The following is a 25,263-nucleotide window of genomic DNA, read 5'->3' as shown; positions in this document are numbered from 1 at the left end:
ATTTCTTCTCAATAATCTTTCAACAACATCCAATTCCATGCTTGAGTAAATATTATGTCTTTCTATTAATTATTATAACACATAAAGTGGAAGGTGCAATTTGTAATACATGCACCTTGCGTATATGCTTAAATTGGATATCTAGTGGTACACATAAGAATCCATTTCGTAATAAAGTTTTAAGTTATTTCTCTTGCAGTTAAACCCTAAGGCTTTGAAAAGTATGATGCTGAATGAGGATTCATATACCTAGAGCTGTCTAAAATTAGAATATGAAAAGAAAAGGTAAAATGCACTTCACTTTCTTTTAAGTGCTTTGAAAGAAGTGTTTGTAGACCTTCTCATGCATGGTTTCGGGCATTATGATCGTCAGCTACGGAATGACCTCTTGGTGATTGCCACATTACTAGCTGAAAACCCTGCAGCACCTATGATTGTAAGTATTTATAGTTATATTCGAGAGAGTAATAACTTCTCCTTTGCTATTATATACTCAGTATTTTTCCCCATTCGGGTTCTAATATTTGTTCTACTCTGTCTCCAGTGCTTTCCTCTTTCTTAGATTTGCTGAGCAAGAAACCATTTTTCTTTCTGCAATTCCCTTTACCTCAAAGAGACTTCAAATCTGTAGGTCATTAGCCTGGAGTACTAGCGTCAGCCTTATTTAATACTTAGAAAATTACACTAACACCTTTAATGTGCAAAAGTTAACATTAACTCCTGTATTCTTGTACAGATTCTCAGATGTGCCATTCTGTTACAATGAGTTTTGCACTAAATCTCATTTGTTGTTTGAAGATGTAGGAGTACAGGCTATATCCAGATGGCCCAAATTCAACTGAAGTATCTGTGCCTCATAACCAGGGTCCTCCAAAAATCATCTCAGAAGCACTAAATCAGATGCTGAGAAAATAATTACTTAGATCTAGTTAATAAGAGGCACATAAATTCTTTCTAAGAGTAGGTCACATAAATGTAGTTCAGAATGCACTATCATGACTTGCCTAAAAAGTAGATGACTCATTCTTCTGTAATATTCCAGAATTTTTATGAGGAAACTGCAGAGAAGTTAACTTTTTATAGATCTTAATATTCTTTTACTCTCTTGTTTTGCAGTTGAGATTTAGGACTTTAAATGAAGTTGTGACATACATACTGAACAATTAAGCAATCAAATTCCTGTAGGTCTATTGGCTGTTCAGGAATGAATTACTTTCAGGGAATTAATTTCTCACCTTGAGTAGAAGTTTCCCAATTGTCTGTATTACTAAGTAGATTTTATAGTCTGTAATGAAGATTACGGATTTTTCATTCAAGCTTTCCATTTTATCACTAACCATTATGAAATATCTGTTATACTGTTGCAGCAACATATTTGATGTCTAAAACATTCAAATTGTTTATCTGGCTGTAGAAACAAGGCAGTTTTTTCCTTCAAGATAAATAAACAGGACACATATTTTTAATTCCTTATACTACAAGGAAGAAAAATTGTTTCAATGCGAGGAAAAAATGAAAATGTTTTAATTTAGATTCTGTATTCTCAGCTTCCCTGGAGATTTTACTTCACATGTGGAGATAAGGTACAAGGTATAAATATCAGGTAGACAAAAACATTAACATTACCATTGAATCCTGCCTTGTAGATAATACCAGAGAAATTTTCATCAGAATGTTGTCTTTTTTTCTTAATATACTATCCAAGCAACTTCGGAAAACTCAGTCTTGTATTTAACGTAATTCAGAAATCAGCATAGGAATCTCAGCCTCTGAAACGGAAAATCATTTTCTCACCACAAGTAAACTGGAAAATATGTGTAAAGTAAAACTTATAATGGTATTAATTATGATTATCTCTGTGTTAGAACAAAACTGTCTGTTTGGTAATTGCTTACTGGTTTCCATCAGAATTTAGTGCTGCATTAATCAGCAAGGAGAAAACATTAATAAGTTTTAATGTTGTTTTTTATTTAACCACTTTGCAATGGCTTTTTACAGATAATATAGATACCACAGAGACAAAAGCTAATAGGCAATTTAGTTGTGTACTTCAATATTTTCTTTAAAATTACATTTGCCATCTTCTTCTGATTGTTAAAATCATTTGGGCGTATGCTACCTTCCAAAGCTAGGCCAAACAAATCTGAGCCCAGCTTTTTGGGGATGCATCTAAAAAGCTGCTGCAAAACTAATAGAACCGCTTGATTCTGTGGAGATGTCTGGGCAGTGTTCTGTGAGCTCTGCTCCTGTTGGGAGCTGGTGGAAAGCTCTGTGGTGGCTTTGCCTGAGTACTGAGGCCAAGCTAATGTATTTTGTTGCTCAAGAAGAGCAATGTCCTGGTAACCATGGCTTCTAATCACCTCAGAAACAAAGCTCTTTTGCCTCTAGTGTGCTGTGTAGACATGCCCTGGCCTTGGTCCTATCAGTGGTTATATTAGACATAATTGTCATTCTGTTAGCTCTCTAGGAGCTTTGAATTACAAGATTTTATTTTCTGAATTTTGAATATGTAATATTTGTAAATGCATGTTGCTCATACATGCAGTTTTAATGTGCTTACTTGTAAATGCACTGAAGTTGAATATAAATGTATCAGTACGCACAACTGAAGGCACAAAACTGTATGTACTGATGACCCGGATGTATAAACTTACACATGCACAAATGCATTTTAAAAAAACACAACTCTAACAGTACTTTATGGTTTTCTTGTGTGGTAGATTATAGTAGTGAATACATGTGTTTGGGACTTCCACATACAAGTTCAGACTTGTACTGAATGAGACATGGGTTTAACTAATTGTACCCTTAGGACTGTACTTAGTATTGTACAATGTCCAAATGGTTGATCTCTTCTTTGATAAAATTCTGTTTATTCTTCCATAGGATACATTAAAATCTGTGTTCTGAAGAAAAAAGCAAAACTAAAATTAAATCATAAGTCTTAATGTCACTGCAATTTAATTTAATTAATGTACATTTTTTGAATGCCTATTAGGAAAGTGGATTTGCAAAGCTGTTAATAGTACTTGCAACATTTACTGAAGGTAAGAGATTTCATACTGCATAATTACACTATTTTTACTTTTAATGATGACTTTTTGTAACTTATCTGCAATTTCCTTCATAGTTAAAATTCCCAGTCCCTTGGTAAAAGGTCTTAAACTTACCTACTGCTATGAGGACTTCGAGCTGAAGAAGTTACTATTTAATGTAATAGGAGTCTTATCTAAAGACCCATGTGCTGTACAAGTAAGTTGTAACAGAACAGAAGATAAAGTAATCAAAACAAAAAAAAGTCAAAAGAATCACAGGAATATTATTTAGCTGTCCATCTGGCATAGTCCAGTAGACTGAAATCAGTTGTTCTCTAAATCAAGAATTCATACATAGCTTCAGACCAAGTCCTGCTTTTTGAAAGCAGGGTACAGCTTCTATTTTAGAAAAGTTGCAAACCTAGACCATGCTAGGAAAATTATCTGACCAGTGACTGCAAAGCATTATTGAAATACATGTGAAGAACATAATGAAGTTTAACAAACCACAGTCTGTGGGAATGCTACAGAATAAAAACAGAGTTTGTCTGTACTTGTAGCATTCATGACATACTTTCTCAATAAAAAATAATTTTCTTAGTGTAGGACAGATGAAGTTGACTCATTGCTTTAGATTTTTCTTATTTGTATGTGAAACCTGTAAGCTGTCTCTCTTTGTCTTGACTCTGCAGCTTCTCAGTGAAAATGATGTGATGCCAGCTTTGCTTTATTATGTAAAACCAAATCAAAAGCCTGGATTTCATGACTGGTCTGCTGCCCAACATGAAGAATTACAGCTTCATGCAATTGCTATTTTAGCTTCAGTGGCTCCCTTGTTACTAGATAAATATTTGGCGTGCCAAGCAAATACTCTTCTCCTTCTCTTTCTAGAATGGTGTATAGGCCAAGGTCAGTAGGTGCTCATGGCTTTCATATACAGTAACCTCAAAACACAACTCAACTGAACTCACTTTCTTTGACAGGATGGAAAAATGTAGAACTCATGAGGTCAGAATGATTCTTTTTCAATAGGTCACTTAGGAAACTCATCTTTCTAAAAAAAACCGACCATAATATTTTTTTTCTACTGAAGGATAAGCTGGTGCACCATTCCCTGTGTACCACTATACTGATATTCCTTCAGTTGTGCAGGCAGCCACACATCTCTACTGCCTATGTTTTAAGCTAGTCAGATACACTTATTGCGGCAACAAGTCCAACCAGTAATTCCTGCCATGAGGCAGGACGCATTAACTCAAACTCAGAGCTGTGCAGACTAAGACAGCTTCCAGACTAAAGCTGGCTTGTGGCCATCAGCTAAGAGTATGGGCTAAGCAAAAAGATAACTAACTCCACCCAATTTCATGGACTGGTTTTCTGAGGATAGATGGTTTTCATAATAAAATTGATAAGTTTTCCTAGGAAGAATTTTTCATTTGGGTCTAATGGAGATCAAAAGGTTGATATTACATGTCATGCTAGAGAAGATATTTTGAGTTTTGGAGACTGCTCATTAACCTAGTAAGGTTAAAAAAATTGTAACAATTTTAAATGTTCACCAAAATCATGCCTTCCTTATGAATGTAAAAAGTATAGCCCTACATAGAAAGGCTTATTACTAGATGGTTTTAAACAAGAAGCCTTTGTAACATTAAGGGATTTGTTTGTTTGTTCTTAGCTTACACTTATAAGCCTTTTTTTTTTTTCCTGATCACATTATTATTCTGAACATACATGGTCTGCCAAAAAAATTACTCACTATGATTGCTCCACAGATCCTTTCTTTGGTCAAGGTAACAGTTTCCATGGAACAGGTGGTCGTGGCAACAAACTTGCACAAATGCGCTACAGCCTGAGAGTGCTGAGGGCTGTTGTGTCCCTTTATGACGATGCTGTGAACCTTAATTTGTGTGACCAGGGAGCAATTAGCCAGCTACTGGGTAAAGCACAATTTGTATTGCTGTACTTAAATTAGTACATTTCTGTTGATGCTAAGAATGTTCATGCTTTTTTGTGTGCTGTGGTTTTAGTGTGTTACTCCTTTGACTGCTGAAAAACTAAAAAAACCTCAAACAATTAATCCAAGATGTAATTGATTTGATTTTGAATTTTGTTACACTTTAACACACAGAATTGAACAAATTAAGCAAAACAGACTGCTGTAAAAGCCTGGGTGTTTAATTTCAGAGTGAAAGCTGCCCCTTCTCTCTTTATAATACTGCATTTGTTACATCTTATTTTCATTGTGGTAGCCCCTAGGAACTCCAGCCATGAGTCTTGTTCTACCTAAGTCTATTATGGTGTCGCTTTCCAAAACTCCTCTTTAGAGTAGAAGAAAATTAATAACAATGTACTTTTATATGAATAACATTATGAAGAATAAAAGCAGAATAAAACTTCTTAACCACTGCTCCTGCAATTTTAGAGCATTTTCTTGTTCAGTAACACATACCTACTGTTACATTTGGGTTTGAGTTCCAATACACACTGATTTAAGTTCTTTTGTTACAATAATAAAAAGTTTCCAGTACTCTGACAGAGTAATACTGGAAGAAATAAAATAGGTAAGATCCTTTGGAATTCGAAGAGTATGTTCTAATAGAAAGCCTAGAAATAAAAGTTTTTATATCCTCAGTTGAAAGTTGAAGTCCAGTGAAAACTCTGTGGACAAACTTACAGATTTTAGTGAAAGCAAAATTAACACTAAACCTTACATATCAAATTCAAGTAACTTTTCTTACTTTGGGGGAGTTCTGTGTCTGAATGTCCTCTTTCACATAGTGGTTCCAAGGCTGATTTTCTCAGCAGTGCTGGTATTCTATGTCTCTCCCACATTTCCACTATCAGTACAAATGTTTGTGAAGCTGTAGAGTAGAGCAAATCAGTAAGTTCATTGTCTTTTTCTAAGAGTTCCTTAATTCTAAGAGTTCCCTGAATTCATTGCACTGGCACAATACAAGGGGCAGCACAGAGACTGAACAAGGAAGAAGTCAGTGCAAGCTGCTATCATTAACTCTGTCACCAAGCGTAAAGTCCATGAAACTACAGCATCAGAGTGCTGCACTTCTGTAAGCTATTATAAAACACAGGAGATAAAACTGAACAGCATAAGTAGATTCCTTTAAAAATCCCTTGGTGTAAATTTGATTTTTTTTTAAATCGGCAGCTGTAACAGAATTCTGACTTGTGTATAGGACATTCACATGTATAAAATATATTAATTTATAGACATCCTAAAGTATGCAGCAAACAAATCTAAAGAGAAAGAAGATGCCATTCTACTGGAAATCCAAGCTGATATATTATTTATTTTGTCTGCTCTCTGTGAAAATGATCTCCACAGAAAGGTATGTATCTTTCTACCTCATACTGTGCAGAAAATGTCAAAACATGGTATATTTTCATTTTAAAGATACTGCTTTTTTTTTTAATTCAAAAGCAGATGTCAACTGTAGTTCATCGCTAGCAAGTCAGGTCTGATAACTGGTTTCTGTGACAGTGGCAGTTAAAATGCAAAATCACTCAGAAATCCACTAGGAAGTGTCTCACCTATTTAATTGCTAATTTACATGATTTTTAAATTAATATATGGGAGTGTGTTAACAAATGAGATTACCAGTTTGGAAAAAATGAACATCTCTTTTTCTCATGTATATCATAAGGAATATATCCTGCTCTAACAAGTGGGCCAAAGTTATTACAATATAAATATTTAAATTTTTCAATTTCCTTTGTATTTTCTTATATGTAGCTATTTAGTAAATATTATTTAAGAACATATTGCTTTAATTAATGTTTCATCAGGAACTCTTCAGCTATGAAGGAGTGGATATACTTATCCCATTCATTCAGATGGATCCAAAGAAGTTATGTAGTGGATTAGGCCACAATTGTCTCCTCTTCACTGCACTCGACTGCTTGTGGTTAGTAAAGTATTTTAGCAGCAGTAACTCTTAAAAATGTCAAATCTTGTATTTTTTAGGTCTGCAATACTATAGCCTTTCTCTGCACCTATAGGCCTTTCTTCTATTTAAAATGTATAAAAATCCTTCGTACAATTTGACTAATTAAAAATGATACAAAATAAATTGAATGTTCTGCATGTATTCTCTTCTAAATAGGGGTTCAGTATGACAACCTAACTCCCTACACAGCAGTCTAACTCCCCACACAGAGTGACCTCCTGACGTGCAGAGTTACCTAAGACTTTCTAAGAGAGGTGTATGGTTAGAGTCTGTAAATAACTTCAGAGAAGTAAACAGAAGGCAAGAATAGACCAATATTAGCTAAAAATTGTGTAAGCATAAGAAGTGTTTATAAACTGGCTATATTGGGCTAGAAATATTTTAAAGATTGCTATCAATAGAATATGCCAATACATAGGAGGATAACCAAAAGTTAATTTGTTTTAAGGCAGAGGTTGATAAATACATTGAAAACCAAATTATATGTTTGGGAGAAAAGACTGATGGAGGAGATTGCTTCCGTTTCTGTGTTAATGGCCATAAGCGAGGAAACAAGAAAGGAAGCAACAGCAACATGAATGCTGGTTTTATGATCATTTTAAGCTGGGAGAAGCAAACACTGTTGCCAAAAATATGGTCTTGCTTGTCTCACCCCCTTGATTCTGCTGGCAGAAATATTCACACAGCCTTGCAATAAGCCACATCAGGGGCATGATCTAGCGAAATTTCAGCCTCTTTTACTGAGTTAGTTTTAGTTCAAATCCATATTCTAATCCAATTCATTGTGAACCTGCCACATTTCTTGGGCTGCTACAAGGAAGGTGTGCCACCTGCAAGAGAATAAAGAGCAGTCAAGTAGGGTATATTTAGTTAGACAGTGTAAATGAAAAGGCATGTGAAACATGATTTTTCTACTCCCTGAAGGTATGAAGCGTATTGCATACCAAATATATTTATGCAATTCAGTAAAATAAATTAGATGCTTGTAGAATGTTCTAAAGCATAAAAATGTTTCTACATAGTGAAATTATTTCTGTTTAAGGTCCTGTGTCATTGGATGTTACATTGCAGAGGATTATTTTCTTGAAAAACAGGGCATTTTTCTCCTTCTGGATTTGTTGGCAGTAGGTATTTTTATTTTGTTACAGAATTAAAGAGTAGTAAAACAACATGGAAAACTGCATTATTTTTGTTTACAGTATGTCCTATGACTATTATAATAGTCACAAAAAGATCAGTGTATGTAATTCCCTGAGACAGGAAGGTAATCACACACCAGGATGTCAGCTCAGAAATGACTGAATGGATTTTTCTATGTATCTTTTTTAAAAATAAGTATGCTACAGAGGGAGTTTTAAATTTACCAAAAATATACTCTTTTTAAAAAGAAAACTCGAACTATGCTCTTATTTTGGATGACATCTCTGTTTAGAAAAGCACCTCGGCTCTTACTTCATATTGAAGTTAGTAAGAGCAGAGTTATTATACACTTCAAGGCTTTAAAAGTTTTGATGTTTAAAGTTACTTTGTACATGTATTTTGTATGTATAGCTACTTCTGTGGGTCTTGGACATAGAGCTGGCACAGGCATTTCACCTCTCACAAAATAAGCATGCACCTTCCTTGTTTCATTCCCTCCTCATTCTTGCCAGTCGTACTGCCAGCCTCTGATGCCCTTGCAGTGCAAGGCTGCAGGCCCTTCCGTACTCTCAGCTGCTGCTAAAAGATCTGGCCACAAAATAGAACAGGTGCTGTGTGGTACCGCTCAGCCACTGCCTTCAGAGTCTGTTTCTTATAAATCTTGGTAGTAGTACTGTCTCCAGCATGTGAGCCTGGAGGCATGTATACAAAACCTATTATGTAATTCTACACACAGGTATGTGCATCTTACACGATCCTACATTCATTCCCTCATGTTCCTTGATTTATGGAACTTTGCATAGCAGGGTTCCAGAAACTTGAAAGATTTACAAGTTTATACACCAGTTTTATGCAAATAGTTGTGATGAAAAGCTTGCAGTTACTTGATTACATATTACACAATTTATCTATTTTTTGAAGGTAGACATCACTGTGTTTTGAACAGTTTAAAACATTTTTTCCTTTTCCCTTCACCAAGTTGAAGCAAAAGAACCTGTGCAATATAATTCTCGGAATCTTGGCTGAATTTTGTGACAACCCTAAAACCACTTCACACATCAGCACCTGGCGAGGGGAGAAAGATCAAACAGCAGCTAACCTTCTAATACAGTTATGGAGACAGGAGGAGCTGGAGCTAGGAGTCAAACGTGATCGATATGGAAGGATTGTTGGTAAGTTTTATGACGTATGTGAAACTGTGAGCAGTTCCACGGAATAAAGTAAAACAAAGACAGTATTTGCTTTTGCAGTCTGAATCCTGATGAAAGTAAATTACAATATTTATAGCTTTACGCTGTAGTTCTTACCAAACCCAGAATACCTTCTATCTGTTTTGCTTAGAGTCTGGCCACTAGATGGCATTTTCTACATCAGCTGGGAATGAACCAGGTAATGAACAGAACCATGACTACTATCCTGAACAGCTTTTCTAATGCTGCACAGTTAAACTACTTAATTTCTTCCACAAAAAGCATTGTGTTTTGTTATATGTTGTAAAAAGAAGTAAGGAGAGTGCTATGTTCTCGCAAATCTTTAGTCATGCTAACTAATATTTCCTGGCCCAAATTATGTTCAAATTCCTGGTCAAACTATCAAAATTATTTACATAATGTCCACAAAGTAAGGTGGAACTGTCTTCTTTTGGAGGAGGCATCACAGAAAAGAATGTGTCCATAGCTGCCTGCTAAAGATCCTCATACTTCATTACATAGACAGAATTTCTTCTAAGTTTAATAGCTTTGGGAACATACTGCCTCTTCATTCTTCTACTCTGGTTTTGTGTTTTGAAATTATTAGACGTGAAGACACCTATTGCTAGCACCTTCCAGAAACAGCAAGAGGTCATCCCCATGCCTGCCAACTGTCCCAGCTTTGCCATCACGGAAATTTCAGAAAACATACGTGCAAAACTTTATTCATTATTGTGCAAGCTAGGTAAGACAAGTGAATTGCCTTGTCAATGTCATATTTGTCATTAAACTGAACTTGTTCACTGGCAATCAATAAAGTCACTATAAAAAAAAAAAAGGTCAAAGGAAACTTTGAGATGCATCATCAACACTCTTATTAACAGATGCTTGTTCATCCTGTTCTTAAAAGTCCCTATTGATGGGTTTTTCAAGATTTCCCCAGTACTTTGCTGCCCCTACGATTAGGAGTTTTCCTAGAATTAAACCTAAGATTTGCTTGAAATTTTCTGTAATTTGTTTTCCCACACACAATATCTCTTTCACATATTTTAACACTTTTACATTTAATTTTATTTCCCTAGATTAAGAAATACTACTTTCTGCAGATGTTACGCACCGATCTCACTTTCTAGCATAACCTCTAATTATTCGCATTGTTTCTTTCCTGAGTCTTTCCAATTGGTTCACATTCTTCTTGATCTGTAGTGTCCCAAAACTGAACACAGTACTCCAGCAGAAGCCTCACAGCCAAATAGAGCTACATTACTCTACTCATCTTGTAAATAAACATTCTGACATTAATATAACAATTGCTATATTCATAGTGGCATGATATTGTTTGTTCATTTGACTTAGGATCTTGTACAGTCATCTACCGTCCTGGATTTGTACAGATGACTATTCCTACATTTAGAATGTTTTATTTGTCCTTACTGAATTATATTCTGTGGTTTTAGATAATTTTTCAGATTGGCAAGATTAATTTGCATTCTGATCTTTTCCTTCAAAATGCTGCAGTCCCTCCTGATTCTATGTTCTTTGCACACTGAATATGAATACTTATTACACCCTTGTCTAAAAACCTAAAGTGAAGTCAAGATATATGATAAACTCTTCCACATCCATAAGATTTCTTATCTGGCTGTAGACAAAAGCTAGGTCTTAGTTTTTACTTATTCATGTTGGATATAAGTGTTTTCACTGTAACCATTTAGCTGCATACACATTATTTGTTTAATTATTTGTTTCAGTCTTTTTTCAGGAACTGAACTGAACCAATATTATCTGGCTTGTCCTTTTCCCCTTTTAAAAATAGGCATTAAGTTTGTTTTTTCACGTCCATCCTCCACAGGTTCAAAGATGATCAATAATTGTTTTGAGATGGCTTCAACCAGTTCCCTGGATAACCTAGAGAGCCAACTGGTTTGAAAACATCCTTAGTTTCTCTAATAAACTATAGCTAGTTCTTCCTCTGTTGTAACCCAGGTTCTTACTAATTTTTATTAGTGTTAATTATGTTAAAAGTTGGATCACAGCTAAATTCTTTATTAAAGCAAAAAGGCATGAGATTTTGTTCCAGCTTTCTCCTATATTCACACATATGTCTTATGTTAGTTATATACATTGTAATGTCTCCTGTGAAGTACTGAAATGACGTGAAAGTGGATAATTAAAAAATGGAAAGATTTTTATAGTCTTGTCTCAGCATCTTCGTCTTACTGTAGTCATGCTCCATAACAGCCTGTAACATGGTGGTCTAGAAAACCAGTATTAATTGGTCTTTATTTATGGTGTTCGTTAACTTCAAAACATGATGTAATTATACTCTAATAGATAGACACTACATTTCCAGTTACCACACAGATGGTATGATGAAGTCTAGAATGAGATTTGATAGGCTATATAAAGATAGGATTTTTAAAAAAAATCAAGTATAATTAACATTCAGCATGCAAAAAATGAGGCATAGTCTCAGCAACCATACTTCTCTACCTTATTCTTTTACACATATTGTAAACATACTTTTTAAAAGATGGAGTCGTGATGCTCAAGGCATTATGCTGAAGGCTCAAGCCTATGAGATGGAGGACACCCTCATTACACAGCTTTGAAACAAAGTACTGGTCACGCTGTAATATGATTCTCCTGTTGGCTACTTCACAGCTAAAGCAAACTCTGTTTGTGCTGAATTGCATCTTCAGAAACTGGGACCTGTGGACTCAACTGTTTGTCTCCTTTAACAGAATATCAAACCCTTACCACAAAAGCATAGCAAATGCAGTACTATCCTGGCTTTCCAAGTGGTTGGAAGGTCACTGGAGCCACTCATAAGTAAAGAGTTAATATAGAGTGAATTTATTACAGAGAAAACAGGTTTTTTATCACCAAAAGCCTGCTCAGGATTTGAAGAGTGACTGACTGGTATATGTGGATGAAGAATTTGCATGTGATTATATGATAAATAAGATAGTGTCTTTTTTTAGAATGTTATATTTTAAGATAAATTCATCATGCTGTTAATACTGACCTGATTAATATTCTTTTAGGTTTTGAAAATTTACCTGGCTTATCTGCTAAGGATTTTGTCACACTTGCTATCATACGGCATTATATTGACTTTAAAGTGAGTATTGTGGAAGAAAATATTACTACTGTATCTGTGTTTGCAAAAATAGCAAGTATATCTCAGGATACAACAAACAAATAACCCTTCAAAAGCTGTCATCTATGTCACAAGTCACCTATAGTTTCACAGAGAGTGTAAGGCAGTATTTACCATCAAAAGAAACAATCCTACCTCCATCATTGCAGCGCTCCTCAGACTCTTCCTTTGTACTGCTACAAATGTTTGTGACTGCATAGAAAATAAGACTAGAAACCAATGATAGTTAAAAATAACTCAGAAAAAAATAGTTTTAACTCTTTGCCAGCTCAAGAAACAGGAATGCGCCAGGACAGGAGTAAGAAATTGGGGAAGGGCTGGAGAGTAGGACGGCCTCTTTGTGCGTTAAGGTTAGTTTAGGGGAGGATGGTTTGCTATTAAAAATGACATTAAATACACATTCTGATAAAGGTTTTTCTGTGCTTTCCCATCTTTGTCCCCACATGCAGTAGCCATCCATACTGTCAAAAGTTAAGAATGATGTGCCTATAGGAAACAAGAACAGGATAACAAGCTTTGTGGAAGCCATCCTGCTCAAAAGATGCTTCAGTTTATGCCAATTTTCTGCTTAGGAACAAAGTCTGTGAGAGCTTGAAGTGTTCAGAAACTAGCAAGACTCGATCTTTAGTTGATAATTCCAGCTTCCGTTTTTGTGTCATATTGCAGTTTGCTCTGATAATGTGTGCAATTTGAGATTTTAAGAAGCAGCCAGTAGGACACAACACTTCATTCTTGTAATTTGGTATGTTGCAGCTATCTGTATTTCTTCTGAGTTTCCGTAGTTATCACCATTCCTGTTACTGCTCTGTGGAGTCAAGCTTGGGCTTGGGAAGGCTTAGGGAGGATTATCATGAATGAATTTGGCATAGCATTACTGAAGTCTAATCTTGCATAAAAATTCTGGGAAGTGAAACAACAATAAGGAGAGAGATTGTTGCTGTATTATATTTTGAATAATTGGAACTGAAAAAAAGAGACAAATATCAAATAGCGTGGTGTGTGTTTCACACACAGGTTGGAGAAGTTTGGAGTGAACTGCATGCAGAACTAAAAGAAGAATTCAGGCCTGTTGCAACAGATGAGGAAGCCTTGAAAGTTATTTCAGAGATATCAGAGGATACTGGAAGAATGGTTGCTGCTCTGCAGACTGAAGTGCTTGAAAGTCAACATCACCAAGAAATCCAAGAGGAGGAAAAAACGTATACAAAGGTTAGACAATGAGTATTTAATCAAGTAAAGCCCATGTAAAGCTTTTTTGTCAACTTAGATGAAGATTTTCTTATTATATAATGTTGAGAATTCTGTATGTGTACACTGCTTGAAGATATTTTAATCTCTCAGCAGTAAAATTTTAACTTTAAGTTAACCTCAGTTCTTCCAATTTGTATAATTTTGCCAATATTTAGAGAGTAACATGAAAAAATGAAGTAGTATCATCAGTGATGCATCAGCAATGGTGTAATGAGAAATGATCATTATGTTACTATTAGAGTTGCACCTGTGTTCATCTGTAGCAGGTAACAATTTAAAGTACCTATTACAACTATATCTGCTTCTTAAAATGAAACATAAGCCTCTGTTATAAGCTCCCTTGGCTGAATATTCACAAAGCTTCATTACTTCACAAAGTAGGGCTTTGTGCTTCCCAGCGTGCTGAGAGTGAGCTGGTATAGACATTTTCCAGCTTTGGTTATAAGGCAAGCATTTGGCATTTTTGCTTATCTACTGTCTCATCCTCTCCTGCTTTCTGAGAAGTAAGATCAGTTGGTCCAGCTGTCTAAAATCTCATGCTATTGTTTTTGAGGGATTGTCATGCATTATGATGCCTGCACTTTTGTCACCAGAACTGATTCCATCTCTGTTGTTCAGCATTTGAGAGTGAGAACATAGAGAAAGTATTCTTGAAAGAGTTGGGGCTCTTCCAACTGTGTTGGAAGAGGGGAAAATTTGTTTGCAACAGAGAAGGTAAGCCTTTTTTTTTTAAAGGCAGTGCATAAGTGAAAGGACAAGTACCTTAGTACATTATCGTGTCATCTCAAGTGAGAGGGATGAGCTAAGGTAGCCAAAGGGGCATAGGTGAACATACTATCCAAACAGCACAAGGAAAGAGTTCAGGAAAGCTCATGAGAATAGGATTGTGTCACATCTTGTAAATCTCATTTATATGACAGATGCAAGCTATCCATAAGCAGAGAGAAATGGTAAATAAATCTTGGGAAAATTTCTTGACTCGGACATCAAACTATGAGGCATTGAAGGTAAGAAATCTGAGTGATGAAGCAAAATTTACATTCACAGTGTAGTTATAAGAATTGGGAAGTTCCAAACACATTTCTGAATGAATTATGAGGATATTCAAGTAGAAGTTACAGTAAATTTTATATTCACACAGACATAGAAGAATGAACCATAAGATGTATTGGCAAAGCTATGCAATCTTTGATTCTTCTGCTCTTCTATGATTCTATGATTTGCTCTTCTGATTACAGTCACAAATTGGGGATCAACATCATTTATGCACTTGCAATTGGTGTCTCTCTCTCTGCCCGCCCCCCCCCCCCCCGAAACTAAAAGTCTGGTCATTCTTTATTTTTTCTAATACTTCATTCCCTATTTTTAATACGGCAGACATCTTTCAAGATGGGAAATATTTTATGTTGAAAGGAGTTTCTTTTAGCAATATTTGCGCTTTTCCAAAAGAACATAAAAAATATTGGAGTCCTGGTTAGGCGATCAGACTAAGTTGGAGAATGAATGAAATCACACTTAAAATAAATGCTTTGGCAGCTGAATTTAATTTTTCTTCCTTTCCCAAAGGAGACGCAAAAGAGAACAATTTTCTTCATGTGCAAGCACCTCACTGGCCTGTGGTAAAGATCTATGCTAGAATTAGAAATTAAAAAGGGCCAGAAAAAGGATTTGGAGAACTACAGGCTGGTTAGTTTTAACTGAGTCCCTGGAAAGCTGTTTTAGGCATATGAGGGACAAGAAGGTGATTGGAAATGGCTGTCATGGATTTACCAAGGACAAATCATGCCTTGCCAACATGGTTGCCTTTTGTTATAAAATTATTAGCTCTGGAGAAGGAGGAAGATGCATGTGATTTCCCTTGGCTTTAGCAAGGTTTTCAGCACAGTTTTGTGTAGCATCCTTGTAGGCAAATTGGGGAGATATGGACTGGACTACATATAGGTGTTGACCACTACAGCTGGACTACAAGTTGGATGAAAAACTGGCTGGACTGATGGGCTCAAAGGACAGTGGTCAGTGATTAAAGTTTAACTAGCAGTCAGTTTTGAGTGATATTCTTCAGAGTTAATTATGGGGTTGATACTGTCATTACTGAAAATGATACTTATCATTTTCATTCGTTACTTAGATCAGTGTGCAACCTCATCACGTTCATGTGTGACACTGAGCTGGAGGAAGCAATGCATATGCTGGGAGGTAGGGCTGCTATTCAGAAGGACCTTGACAAGCTGGAGGGGAGGTAGGGCTGCTATTCAGAAGGACCTTGACAAGCTGGAGGGATGCGCTAACCAAAAGCTCATGCAGTTCAGGAAGAGAAAATGTGAAGTCATGCATCTGCGATGTATGAAGGTTGTCATGCATCAGAACAGCCTGGGGACTGACTGGCTATGTAGATGTGTACTATGTACGGGGTGACAAGCTGAACATGAGGTAGCACTGTGCTCTTGTGGTGATGAAGGCTAACAGCATATATGACTACATTAGAAAGAATATAGCCCACAGGTCATAGCAAGTGAGTATTCCCTTCTTGCCCTTGTGAAGCCATGTCCGTTCATTGTGTTTTCAGGTCCCCAGTACAAGAGAGAGTCACAAACCAGAGGGAGGGTACTTACAATTAAAGGCCAATAGAATTACCACCTCATTTATTTTGTCATTTTGTTTGTTTATTTTCTAACAAGTGCAAATGATACAATTCATTCTGATTAAAACAATTTTGCCTTTTTTCTAACTATCTTTAGAAAGCAAAAAGGCTTCAGGAAAAATCAATAGAGGCTTCCAGATCTAAATTGAAGACTCAAAATGGAGCAGTCCATTCTACTGATATTAAAGGCCTTGGTACAACAGTAAGTAATCCCTAATGACACTGTTTTATTTTCATTAATGTGCAAGTGGTTTGGGGTTTATTCTGGCTGTATATGTGCTGCTGCTTACTCTTTCTTTAATAATGTTTATGTTGAAAAGCTCCAAGTATGTAAGAAAGAATCTGTATCTCTTGCAAAGCACCACTTCCCCTTCCGACATATCCTCAGACAACAGGTCAGAATGGGATTCAGATCCAATTACTCATAAAAAGTGTGGGCAAGATGGTCCCTATGCCACTTGATACGTACCTCTTGTGGGACAGCCTTTCATGAAAACCTTGCTAAGGTCAAGACCTCCTTCACTTATTGCTGGGTAAATCTTTTAATACGATTAGATTTAAATCCCTAATACGTTGGTAGATGTGTCCTTTGTCAGTAAACGTGTTCCTGACTGTCTGCAGATAAGCCACTTGTTGCATCTGCAGAAAAGATTTTTTTTTCTCATTTCTATCAGTTAACTGAAGTGTGAGAAAATAAAAGCCATTGTTAAGATCTTATTCAGGCATAACAGCATATTTAGATGTTGAGTTTTGACAAGCTGGGGTAAGACGTGGGAGAATCTCCATTCCAGTCACTAACTGCTTTTGAGCTAGCTGGATGATTTCTGTGTAAGCATCACAGCTAAGGAGGATTTTAGGGGGAGGGATAGCTTCTTGGTTGCTTATAAGTTACTCTTACATGTAAGGAGAAGCAAGGAAGAAAAAACATGAGGTGCTGTTTTCAAACTTGCACAAAGGCAAGAGATTGTATTATCATGGGCTCTCTGGCATGAATGAGTAACGACAACTAAGGTGGCTGCATCCTGAAAAAGAAAAGAGGCAGTTCATGTTTAATGTGATGAAGAAAGGAGGAGCTTAATAGGAAGCAAGGGGATGGTCTTAGAATGCTGAACTAGGATTTTTATCAAATTATCTTTGCCCTAAACTTCTGAAAGATATGGAGGGACGCATTATGAATGCAAGATGAAGTGGGCTGGAAAAATTATTTAGTTACATGCATATATCAGTGAGACTGTTAATCAGCAATATTTTGCAGAAAGTATCTGAAAAATTTAGATATAAACATGAGTATTCTAGAAATTGTTAGTAGAGAGAAATGCATTGTAGATTTTATTTTAAAGACTTGGACCTCAAGCCAAGATTATTCATTTCTTTGGAGGGAAAGGATTTAACAAGAAAATATCTTCATGGTTCTATAATCAATATTTCAACAACTGTCAAAAAAAAAAGGAGAAGATTAGTCCATCTTGCAGAATAAGTTAATTAAGAAAGTGAACACATCAGCAACATCAGATAAAATTCCTTGGGTACATTGCTTAGAAGAATTACAAATGACAGATATGGCTGGCAATTTTTTTCACGGAACAATCTTCTTCCCTCCTCTCTGCCAAACACCTTCAGTAGGGAGAGATGAAAATTAAGCTAAAAGATGGTTGTTGCAAACCAGTCAAGATCAAGTGATCAAACATGTGAGCCACATGCACTCAGAGAGCTGCATTGTTTGTTTTAGTAGGTCATGGTTAGAAGATAGAGGTGTCACTCAGGGATTTTTATTCAAAGACCTGAACCTATTCATTATAAAGACTAGTAATGAGACTGGAAAGTATATGTCTCTTTGAGTCTTGGAGTTTTCCTGGAGCAGTAGTTATAGGCAATTGCATTCTGAGAGAAGCAGGGTATGTTCCCTTTTTTTTCTTTGAAGTATTAATGTATAGTGAAATTCTGAGGACAAAATCTGTGGCGAATATTATATACAAATCCAAATAACATTGCAGAACAAACTTCTATTGTAATAAAGGCTTGATTTTCTTTTCCTCTATTTGTAAGATCAGACATGAAAGCAGAAAAGCAGAGTACATAAAGGTACCTGCTGAAAAACCACTCTGTCTTTTCCTTTGTATTGATGGGAACAGTTTGTGAATTTAGTATAAAGGATAGTTTGAGCGGACCTCGGAAACCTCAGCATGCATCTCCACCAGCTGAATAATATTTTTGAAAGACAATTCATGATTTAACTCTCATCTCATTTTAAATGCTAACATGAATGTCAAGCAATGCATTTATTTTCTTTTTCAGATTGGATCTGGTCGCTTAGTAACTGTCGAAAGTACACCTCCTCAATTAATCAGAGGGCCACTGGCTGTAACAGACCTTGCTCTTAGAAAGCCCTCTGTTTGTGAAGGAGCCTTAAAAAAGATCAAAAGAGTTAAAACGTTGGACTCAGTCAAGAAAGATTCAGTACCTGTAGAATAGATAGTGTTCTGAACAGTGCTTTTAATATTTTAGTTAACTGTCTGTCTATTTTATTTACAAGATAAAATCTGTTTGTAATGCTTTGATGAATTGCATAGAACGTCTTGAGAGTAAAATTATATTTTGTCTTAACTAATATAAACATGGGGATGATTTATTAGTAAAGTACCCTGTACAGTATGGTACAAAGGTGTGTTGAGTCTAATAATTTTGTGTGCTAGTGTCAGGTTACCCTGATCCACTATCAGTAGGTCCACTATTTAGATTTCCATCTCTTGTTGACACATTCCACACATTGCAGTTTAAGTATCTCTTTCTTTGAGCAGGGTGATGAACCTTCACATAAACACATTCAGTTCTTCATTTTCCTGGATATCGTACCCATGTGGTTTTTGTCCAAGTCCATTTTGTTTCTTGAATTGCTGCCTTTAGCATCAGGGCTTCTGATTTCTATTCTCTCAGTTTTCATCTAAAGACTCACTAAGAAGCTTGTCTATGCCAACAGTTCCTCTGAGCCTGTTGGAGAGACATGCTGACATGTCCTGCTCCTCATGGGTTTCTCACAGCTCTTGAACTGATCTTATTGTTCTAATTATTTCTTGGGTTATTGCTCATATTGTCTCCAATTAGAACTCATCCTCTTCCACCCTAGCACCTCTAGAATACCAACACAAACTTGTGAGCAGCAGACCTTTTTGTAGATGACTCAACTTCTAAGCTATTGTCTCCTTTCCTAACTTGGGCAAAGCCAGAATTTGCTATATTACAATAGAGCAAGATTCCCTGAGGCTGTTACTTCATTTTAAAACCAGTTGCTATCCAGTGCTATGGCATAAATTGCTGTGACATTGCAAGGGGTTTTGTGACATACAAGCTCTGGCACATAGTCTGTCATTTTTGCCTGTAAGCAGCGTTTTGAGAAAAGTACAAGCTTTCACTTTGTTAAATGCCAACTTGAAAAATGGAAATAAATCTGAGCTAAACAGGTAGAACTTAGTTTCCAACTCCCTTTTTTATTTCCTGAAAGAGGGATAGGGGGAGGTGTGTGTGTATAAGCGTTTCTTTAAAATCTGTTTGTCCTTGTAACAAGACATAGCACTGCTGCCATTAAAAATGAAGGCAGAGGTTTTTGTTTAAAAATTGTCTTGTTAAATTCTATAAAAAGGAGGACCCGAGGAAAATAATGAAATAAAACAAATGAGTCATATGAAATGGTACTTAAACTTTAGAGAAATCTCCACATTTTTAGTTTTCAACAATCAGAAGGTTTTTCTTATGGGCAGCTCTGTTAAACATTACATTGTAGACTAAGACAGTCATCTAGTATTTAAAGCTAGAGAAATTAGATCAAGCTATGCTAATTTAATTTTTGTGCTGGCCCTTTGCTAACTGATAATTTCTAAGTATAATCTGGTTTCATTACGACATTTTTTCCCAAAATTATCTACATAAAGTTTAAGTATGTTTTATTAAACAAGCCTGTACGTATATTTCTTGCCTACCTGCAAGAAAGGTAAGTTAAGGTATATAGAGATTATCTAACTAAAGTCCTCTGTGTCAAGTAAAGTCTTGCTCATTTATTTATGTTTGTATTTCTCTGACAACTCTTCAGCAGCTATGCTGCTTTTTTCTGTTTTAGAGAATGTGACACACTGGGGCCACAAAAAGTATGCTCCATTGTCTTTTCACAATTAAAACCAAACAATAAATATTTGACTAGGAGAACAAAGACTGTGACGTTTAGAGTTTTTTTATGTACTTGCATATATGTGAATGTGTGGGTGACTCACTACTACTGGCAGCAAGGCACTGGCCCATTTTTTCCAAAAAAACAGAGAGGACTCATGTAAGTCCTTCCAGTTTCTAAGCAAAAGCTACAGCAGTACAGTGTAGTCAAGGTATGGATATAAAAGATCTCTTAACTGGAAATCAGTGTATTTTTATGCTTATGTAAAAACCTTAAATCAGGCACAAAGTGAGCCCCACAGCATTCCTCCCCCAACTGCATTGTGCTTCTGCTACAGACACTCCGATGTTGCAGACAAGTAGCTGCAAATGCTCGTTAATTGTAATAAAGACTGGCGGAATTTCCCAAAATGCTTACATTTATACTTAATAAATTAATACTAACACAAGGCTTCACAGCAGCATAGACAGCATCTGATTTTGCCAGCCAGCCATGGACCATGGTCTGGCAGTCAGGGGGAAACCCAAGAAAACTGGGCTTTCTGTTCCTGCTGTAACCCAGGGATGGAAAGAGAGGGAGTGCTGAGTACTGGTGGGGGAAGAGATCATCCCATTCACTATTAATCCCTCTTGTAGAGACCCCAGGAGTAGCCAGGTGGCTTTCCATGGCTGTCATAGACAAAACAGGTATGTCCCCCTGGAATTTGTTTTGCTGCTGCTGCTTATGGTGCTGTGTTCCTGTTGTTCACAATCACTCGCCCCTTTGGCAGACTCCGCAGGGTGACTGTAGCAATAGATTGTTCAAGCATTCTGGAGCCAGTTATGGTAGATGCTAAGCACCTTTGTCTCCTACAGAAAACTAATTAAAGATTCACAGTCTGAGGAAAGATGGAGCTTTTAAAACTGCACAGGATACCTTGCTCCGGCATTCAATTAAAAGATCACTAATATAGGAAGCATTACCTTTAAAATGTTATTATAGTTTTACACTTCTGTAGGTGATGAATAAAATTATTTGTAGGTATGAACAAGGGGAATTTATTTATCTGCTTTATGACAGTTAAAACACTTTATTTGTTGCAAATGCAATACAATACACAGCTTTATAAACTGGATATTGCTGGAACAGATTAGACGATGGCTCTCAAATAGCTGCTCATCATGCTGTATCAATTCCTGAAAGTGGTGGGTTTGGGTGTGTCATGACTCCCTCTCTTTGCTCAAAAGAAAAGGCGTATTTAAAATAGTTTTTGTATCAGGAACTTACAGTGATATTCATGGGTAAGAGAAATTTCTCACTGCTTTTGTACCCTCTCCAGAATACTGTAAGAGAAATATTTTACAAGATGCAGTTCAATATTGTATTTACCTAAATGAACATTTACAAATCTATGAGAATTGTTGGATATTTTACGAACTACATATGAGCTAGGCATTAGGTGGGATGGATTTCTTGTTACTTATGAAGCTTTATATGCTGTTACTGTGTAAGTACTGTTTCCTACAATAATTAAACCCAGTTGGGATCTTATAAAAGGCTAGAACACAACAGGGACTGAACAAGCTGCATTGCCCAAGGAGTAAAGCAGAGAACAGTTAGCATCTCTAAGTGTTCCTATTTGTTCTCAGGCTTTCTGTGCTCAGGAGAAATGGATTAAATAGATGGTTAATCTCCCTGAATTAGCTTACCCATGCTGGATGGTTTCTTATAATGGGAGCAATAGTCAAGCCAGTCTCTCACTCTTTCAAACCCCTTGATGCATGGGTCTCTTCTCCACTGTGATGTTGCCTGCTATGACAGGGATGGATTGTATCACCTTATTTACCTGTATGAATGTGTAAATAAAGAGCAGTCTTGTGTAAAGTACTGATCTTAATGTAATGTAGTAGTGAGTTTGCAAATAACATGCTAATAGACAAGAAAATGACTACTATTCAGACCTTGCTGCATAGAAAAATACTTTAATTAATCTATAGCCAAGACTAAGCAGTGATAAAATACAAAGTTTAGACTGCACAGGACATTACAATGAGCATAATCATTCCCTTTAGCTTGATGTCACACTTCTTTGCAATTCTTAAAAGTAAAGTTGACTGTATGTGCAAGACACTGTATAAAATATGTTTGTTGACATTTTCTCCATTGCTTAAGGTGTAAAAATATATTGGGTTTCCATCAAAATTAACTTTTAAAAAAGAGAATTATTGGAAACGATGAGCCTCTACAAAAATATGACACTGGTTCAGACTTACAAGCTTACCTGAGAGAACAAAGGTGTTGACTCAAAACACAAATGCATTCACACATGCAGTGGGAAGAAGGCAACCTTGGTAGAGTGCAAGACAGGAAAGCAAAAGTGACAATGTGGGAGCTCACGTACTTATCAGTTTAGCAGTGGTTACGTACTTTATACAGAGGGAAAAACAAAAGGTGGAACCATGCCAATGGATTTGTCTAAGCATCTACAGTACATGCTGTGCTTTTGTGCTCCTTCATTTTGATGTTGCCTTGCTGAGGTATCTTCATTTTCTCCCCTTTTGGCCTAAAATGGGTTGGTGAAAGCGGGCCCTGCAAGATTATGAAAGAAAGCTAGTTATTTTCCAAGGAATATGGTTAGGAATGATCTCCAAGTTCAGTCCGGAAACCTAAAACATCTGACTGGGTACATCAGAAAAAAGTCTATTGCCAAGGAGGAAGGAAGCACACAGATCTAGGATTGGTTAATAAGATATAAAGCCAATCACCTATATGATCTCAGTTCCGACTCATCCCAGACCTTGATGACCAGAATTTGTCACTGTTTGATGATTCACACTGACCATGAGATCACATTATGTGTCAATAGTTTTAATGGGAAGAACAGGGTTCAAGCCATCAGGGATTTGAGCTTCCCTTCTCACAGAGGGATGATTCCCCAAAGTTGAGACTGAAGACCAAATACCAGGAAACTTAGTATTGTAATGTCATTTATATGCACACGGTGATAAACAGAGAATGCAGCATCCATTTCCACACACTCCCACATGCGTACCCGACATTTTTTACACTTTGTTAAATATAGACATGAAGTACCGTAACTACTTTTGACTCGCGTATTGTGAAAGTAGCTACCATTGAAAGATGCAAATACTTTTACCAAGTAGAGACAGAAAACTGGAAATTACTATCTTGAGTTGTGTAGACAATCAAGGACGAGGATGGGACAGTGGTTCAGTTTAATGTTAGTACATAACAGACTAACACCATATCCTGTAGTTACCTGCTAAAGTTCTTTGTGAGTATGTGGAAGAATATTTGGGAGATACTAATTGTCTTCTGCCCATTCCATGGGATCTTGAGAGCACACAGTCTACATACATATCCCAGAAGTTCTGGGCTAAATCATTGAAGAGTTCATTGTGCTTGGGCTTAGGTGATTCCTTTAAGAACATCATGAAGTCCCAGAGAGCAATGACCGAATCTGCTACCTTGAGTTTCTTCATTTCCACCAGCCTGTGGGATGACACCTCCCAGCACTGATGGTCAATCTGACCCAGGCTTGGAGGAGTTTCTTTTTGATAGTCTAGATTGGCATAAACCAAATTCAGTATCAATATACAGCCCAGCTGAAGATACCATCTTCTTTTCCATACAAATTCCATACTCCAAGAAGATACCTGAAAGAAAGTGTATAAAAATCACAGTGATTCTGTCATTATGTAGTTCATTCTCACAAAACTTTCAAGGATACCTCAAGAGATGATTTATGCTTTGTGGTTCTGCATAATACTTAATTCTTACAGAACAATATTTCTTATCAAACCATGGAATAAATACCAGTCAATGAACCCTAACACTGGAGCTAGGTTTGCACCTAGAAGTTGTTAATGCTGTTTAGAACATGAAAACCTGAAGCAGAAAGTTTGAAGTGATCGTAGCCTATGTCAGAACTGATCCTTGAGCTCAGGACATCTTCCCTTAAACTCACGTGCTTAGATCATAAGTAATATCAGATTAACAGCAGATGCTGAAAGAATCCTAGTGGTATTCCATTTTAAATTATTGCAAACAAGTAACAGAGTTATAAATAGCCAGTCTTTCATGCAACAGTCCAGCTCGGAAAGGTGGTAATGAAGGAACAGTAAACCGGAGCATTACACTGTATTGGATGAGCGTAGGCAGGTTACAAACTCATTCAGTAGCTGTTGCAAGACCAGAAAAAGGCATATTCCTTTCTGGCTTATGTTAGAAAATTAAGCAAACTTTTGGCAGTTACTGCTAGCATATATGCAAAACACAGAAACTATCTGGAGAACTGGAGATGGAAAGAGTAATAACACAGGAGGCATAATGAGAACTTCAAATGCTACAGAACATGTAGTCATTATTATACATGGATTCCCTCTGGGAAAGCTGCAGTTTTCCTATGATGCATATTCCTTATGCTCAAAGCAGGTTTAGACAGAACATTACTAAAACACCTGATAAATTTTTTTCTCAGTCCTTCTTATCAAGATAAAGTGCACTGGAAGAGGAAAGTAAACATAAAGGGGAAAACAAACCAAAGAAAAGACAAGTTCACACAGGAAGAAGTCTGAAGAAAAAGGTGACAGTCAAGACTCTCGGATAGTGCCCCTTATTTTGGTGTCCTAAATCAATTCTGTGTCAAACAGTTGGTGCCATGCCCATTCCCACAGTTTCCAATCCCCTTGCCAATTCAGAATGAAAAATACAATTTCA

The 25,263-nt window shown here is 36.5% G+C and overlaps 2 protein-coding genes across 2 annotated transcripts in view; one reads left to right on the top strand and one right to left on the bottom strand.

Moving 5' to 3' along the window:
- The window catches only part of CFAP69 (cilia and flagella associated protein 69), a 29,961-nt gene extending 11,104 nt beyond the window's left edge, over positions 1-18,857 (top strand). Inside the window, exons 10-24 of the mRNA XM_072851624.1 lie at positions 313-436; positions 2,999-3,047; positions 3,131-3,252; positions 3,728-3,944; positions 4,811-4,975; positions 6,264-6,382; positions 6,840-6,958; positions 8,043-8,124; positions 9,120-9,312; positions 9,938-10,075; positions 12,378-12,454; positions 13,508-13,702; positions 14,665-14,751; positions 16,483-16,587; positions 18,681-18,857. Coding sequence (XP_072707725.1) covers positions 313-436; positions 2,999-3,047; positions 3,131-3,252; positions 3,728-3,944; positions 4,811-4,975; positions 6,264-6,382; positions 6,840-6,958; positions 8,043-8,124; positions 9,120-9,312; positions 9,938-10,075; positions 12,378-12,454; positions 13,508-13,702; positions 14,665-14,751; positions 16,483-16,587; positions 18,681-18,857 — 1,969 coding nt within the window. The remainder of the gene's footprint in view (positions 1-312; positions 437-2,998; positions 3,048-3,130; positions 3,253-3,727; positions 3,945-4,810; positions 4,976-6,263; positions 6,383-6,839; positions 6,959-8,042; positions 8,125-9,119; positions 9,313-9,937; positions 10,076-12,377; positions 12,455-13,507; positions 13,703-14,664; positions 14,752-16,482; positions 16,588-18,680) is intronic.
- A 4,923-nt stretch (positions 18,858-23,780) lies between these two features.
- FAM237B (family with sequence similarity 237 member B) lies at positions 23,781-24,185 on the bottom strand. Its single transcript, XM_072851623.1, has one exon. The coding sequence runs from the start codon at positions 24,183-24,185 to the stop codon at positions 23,781-23,783; it is 405 nt and encodes a 134-aa protein (XP_072707724.1).
- Between the last annotated feature and the right edge of the window lie 1,078 nt (positions 24,186-25,263).

This window comes from Ciconia boyciana, chromosome 2 (assembly GCF_034638445.1).
Source record: "Ciconia boyciana chromosome 2, ASM3463844v1, whole genome shotgun sequence".
Lineage (NCBI taxonomy): Eukaryota > Metazoa > Chordata > Aves > Ciconiiformes > Ciconiidae > Ciconia > Ciconia boyciana.
Note: the sequence above shows the minus strand (reverse complement) of the source record. Positions and strands in the feature narration are given on the sequence as shown.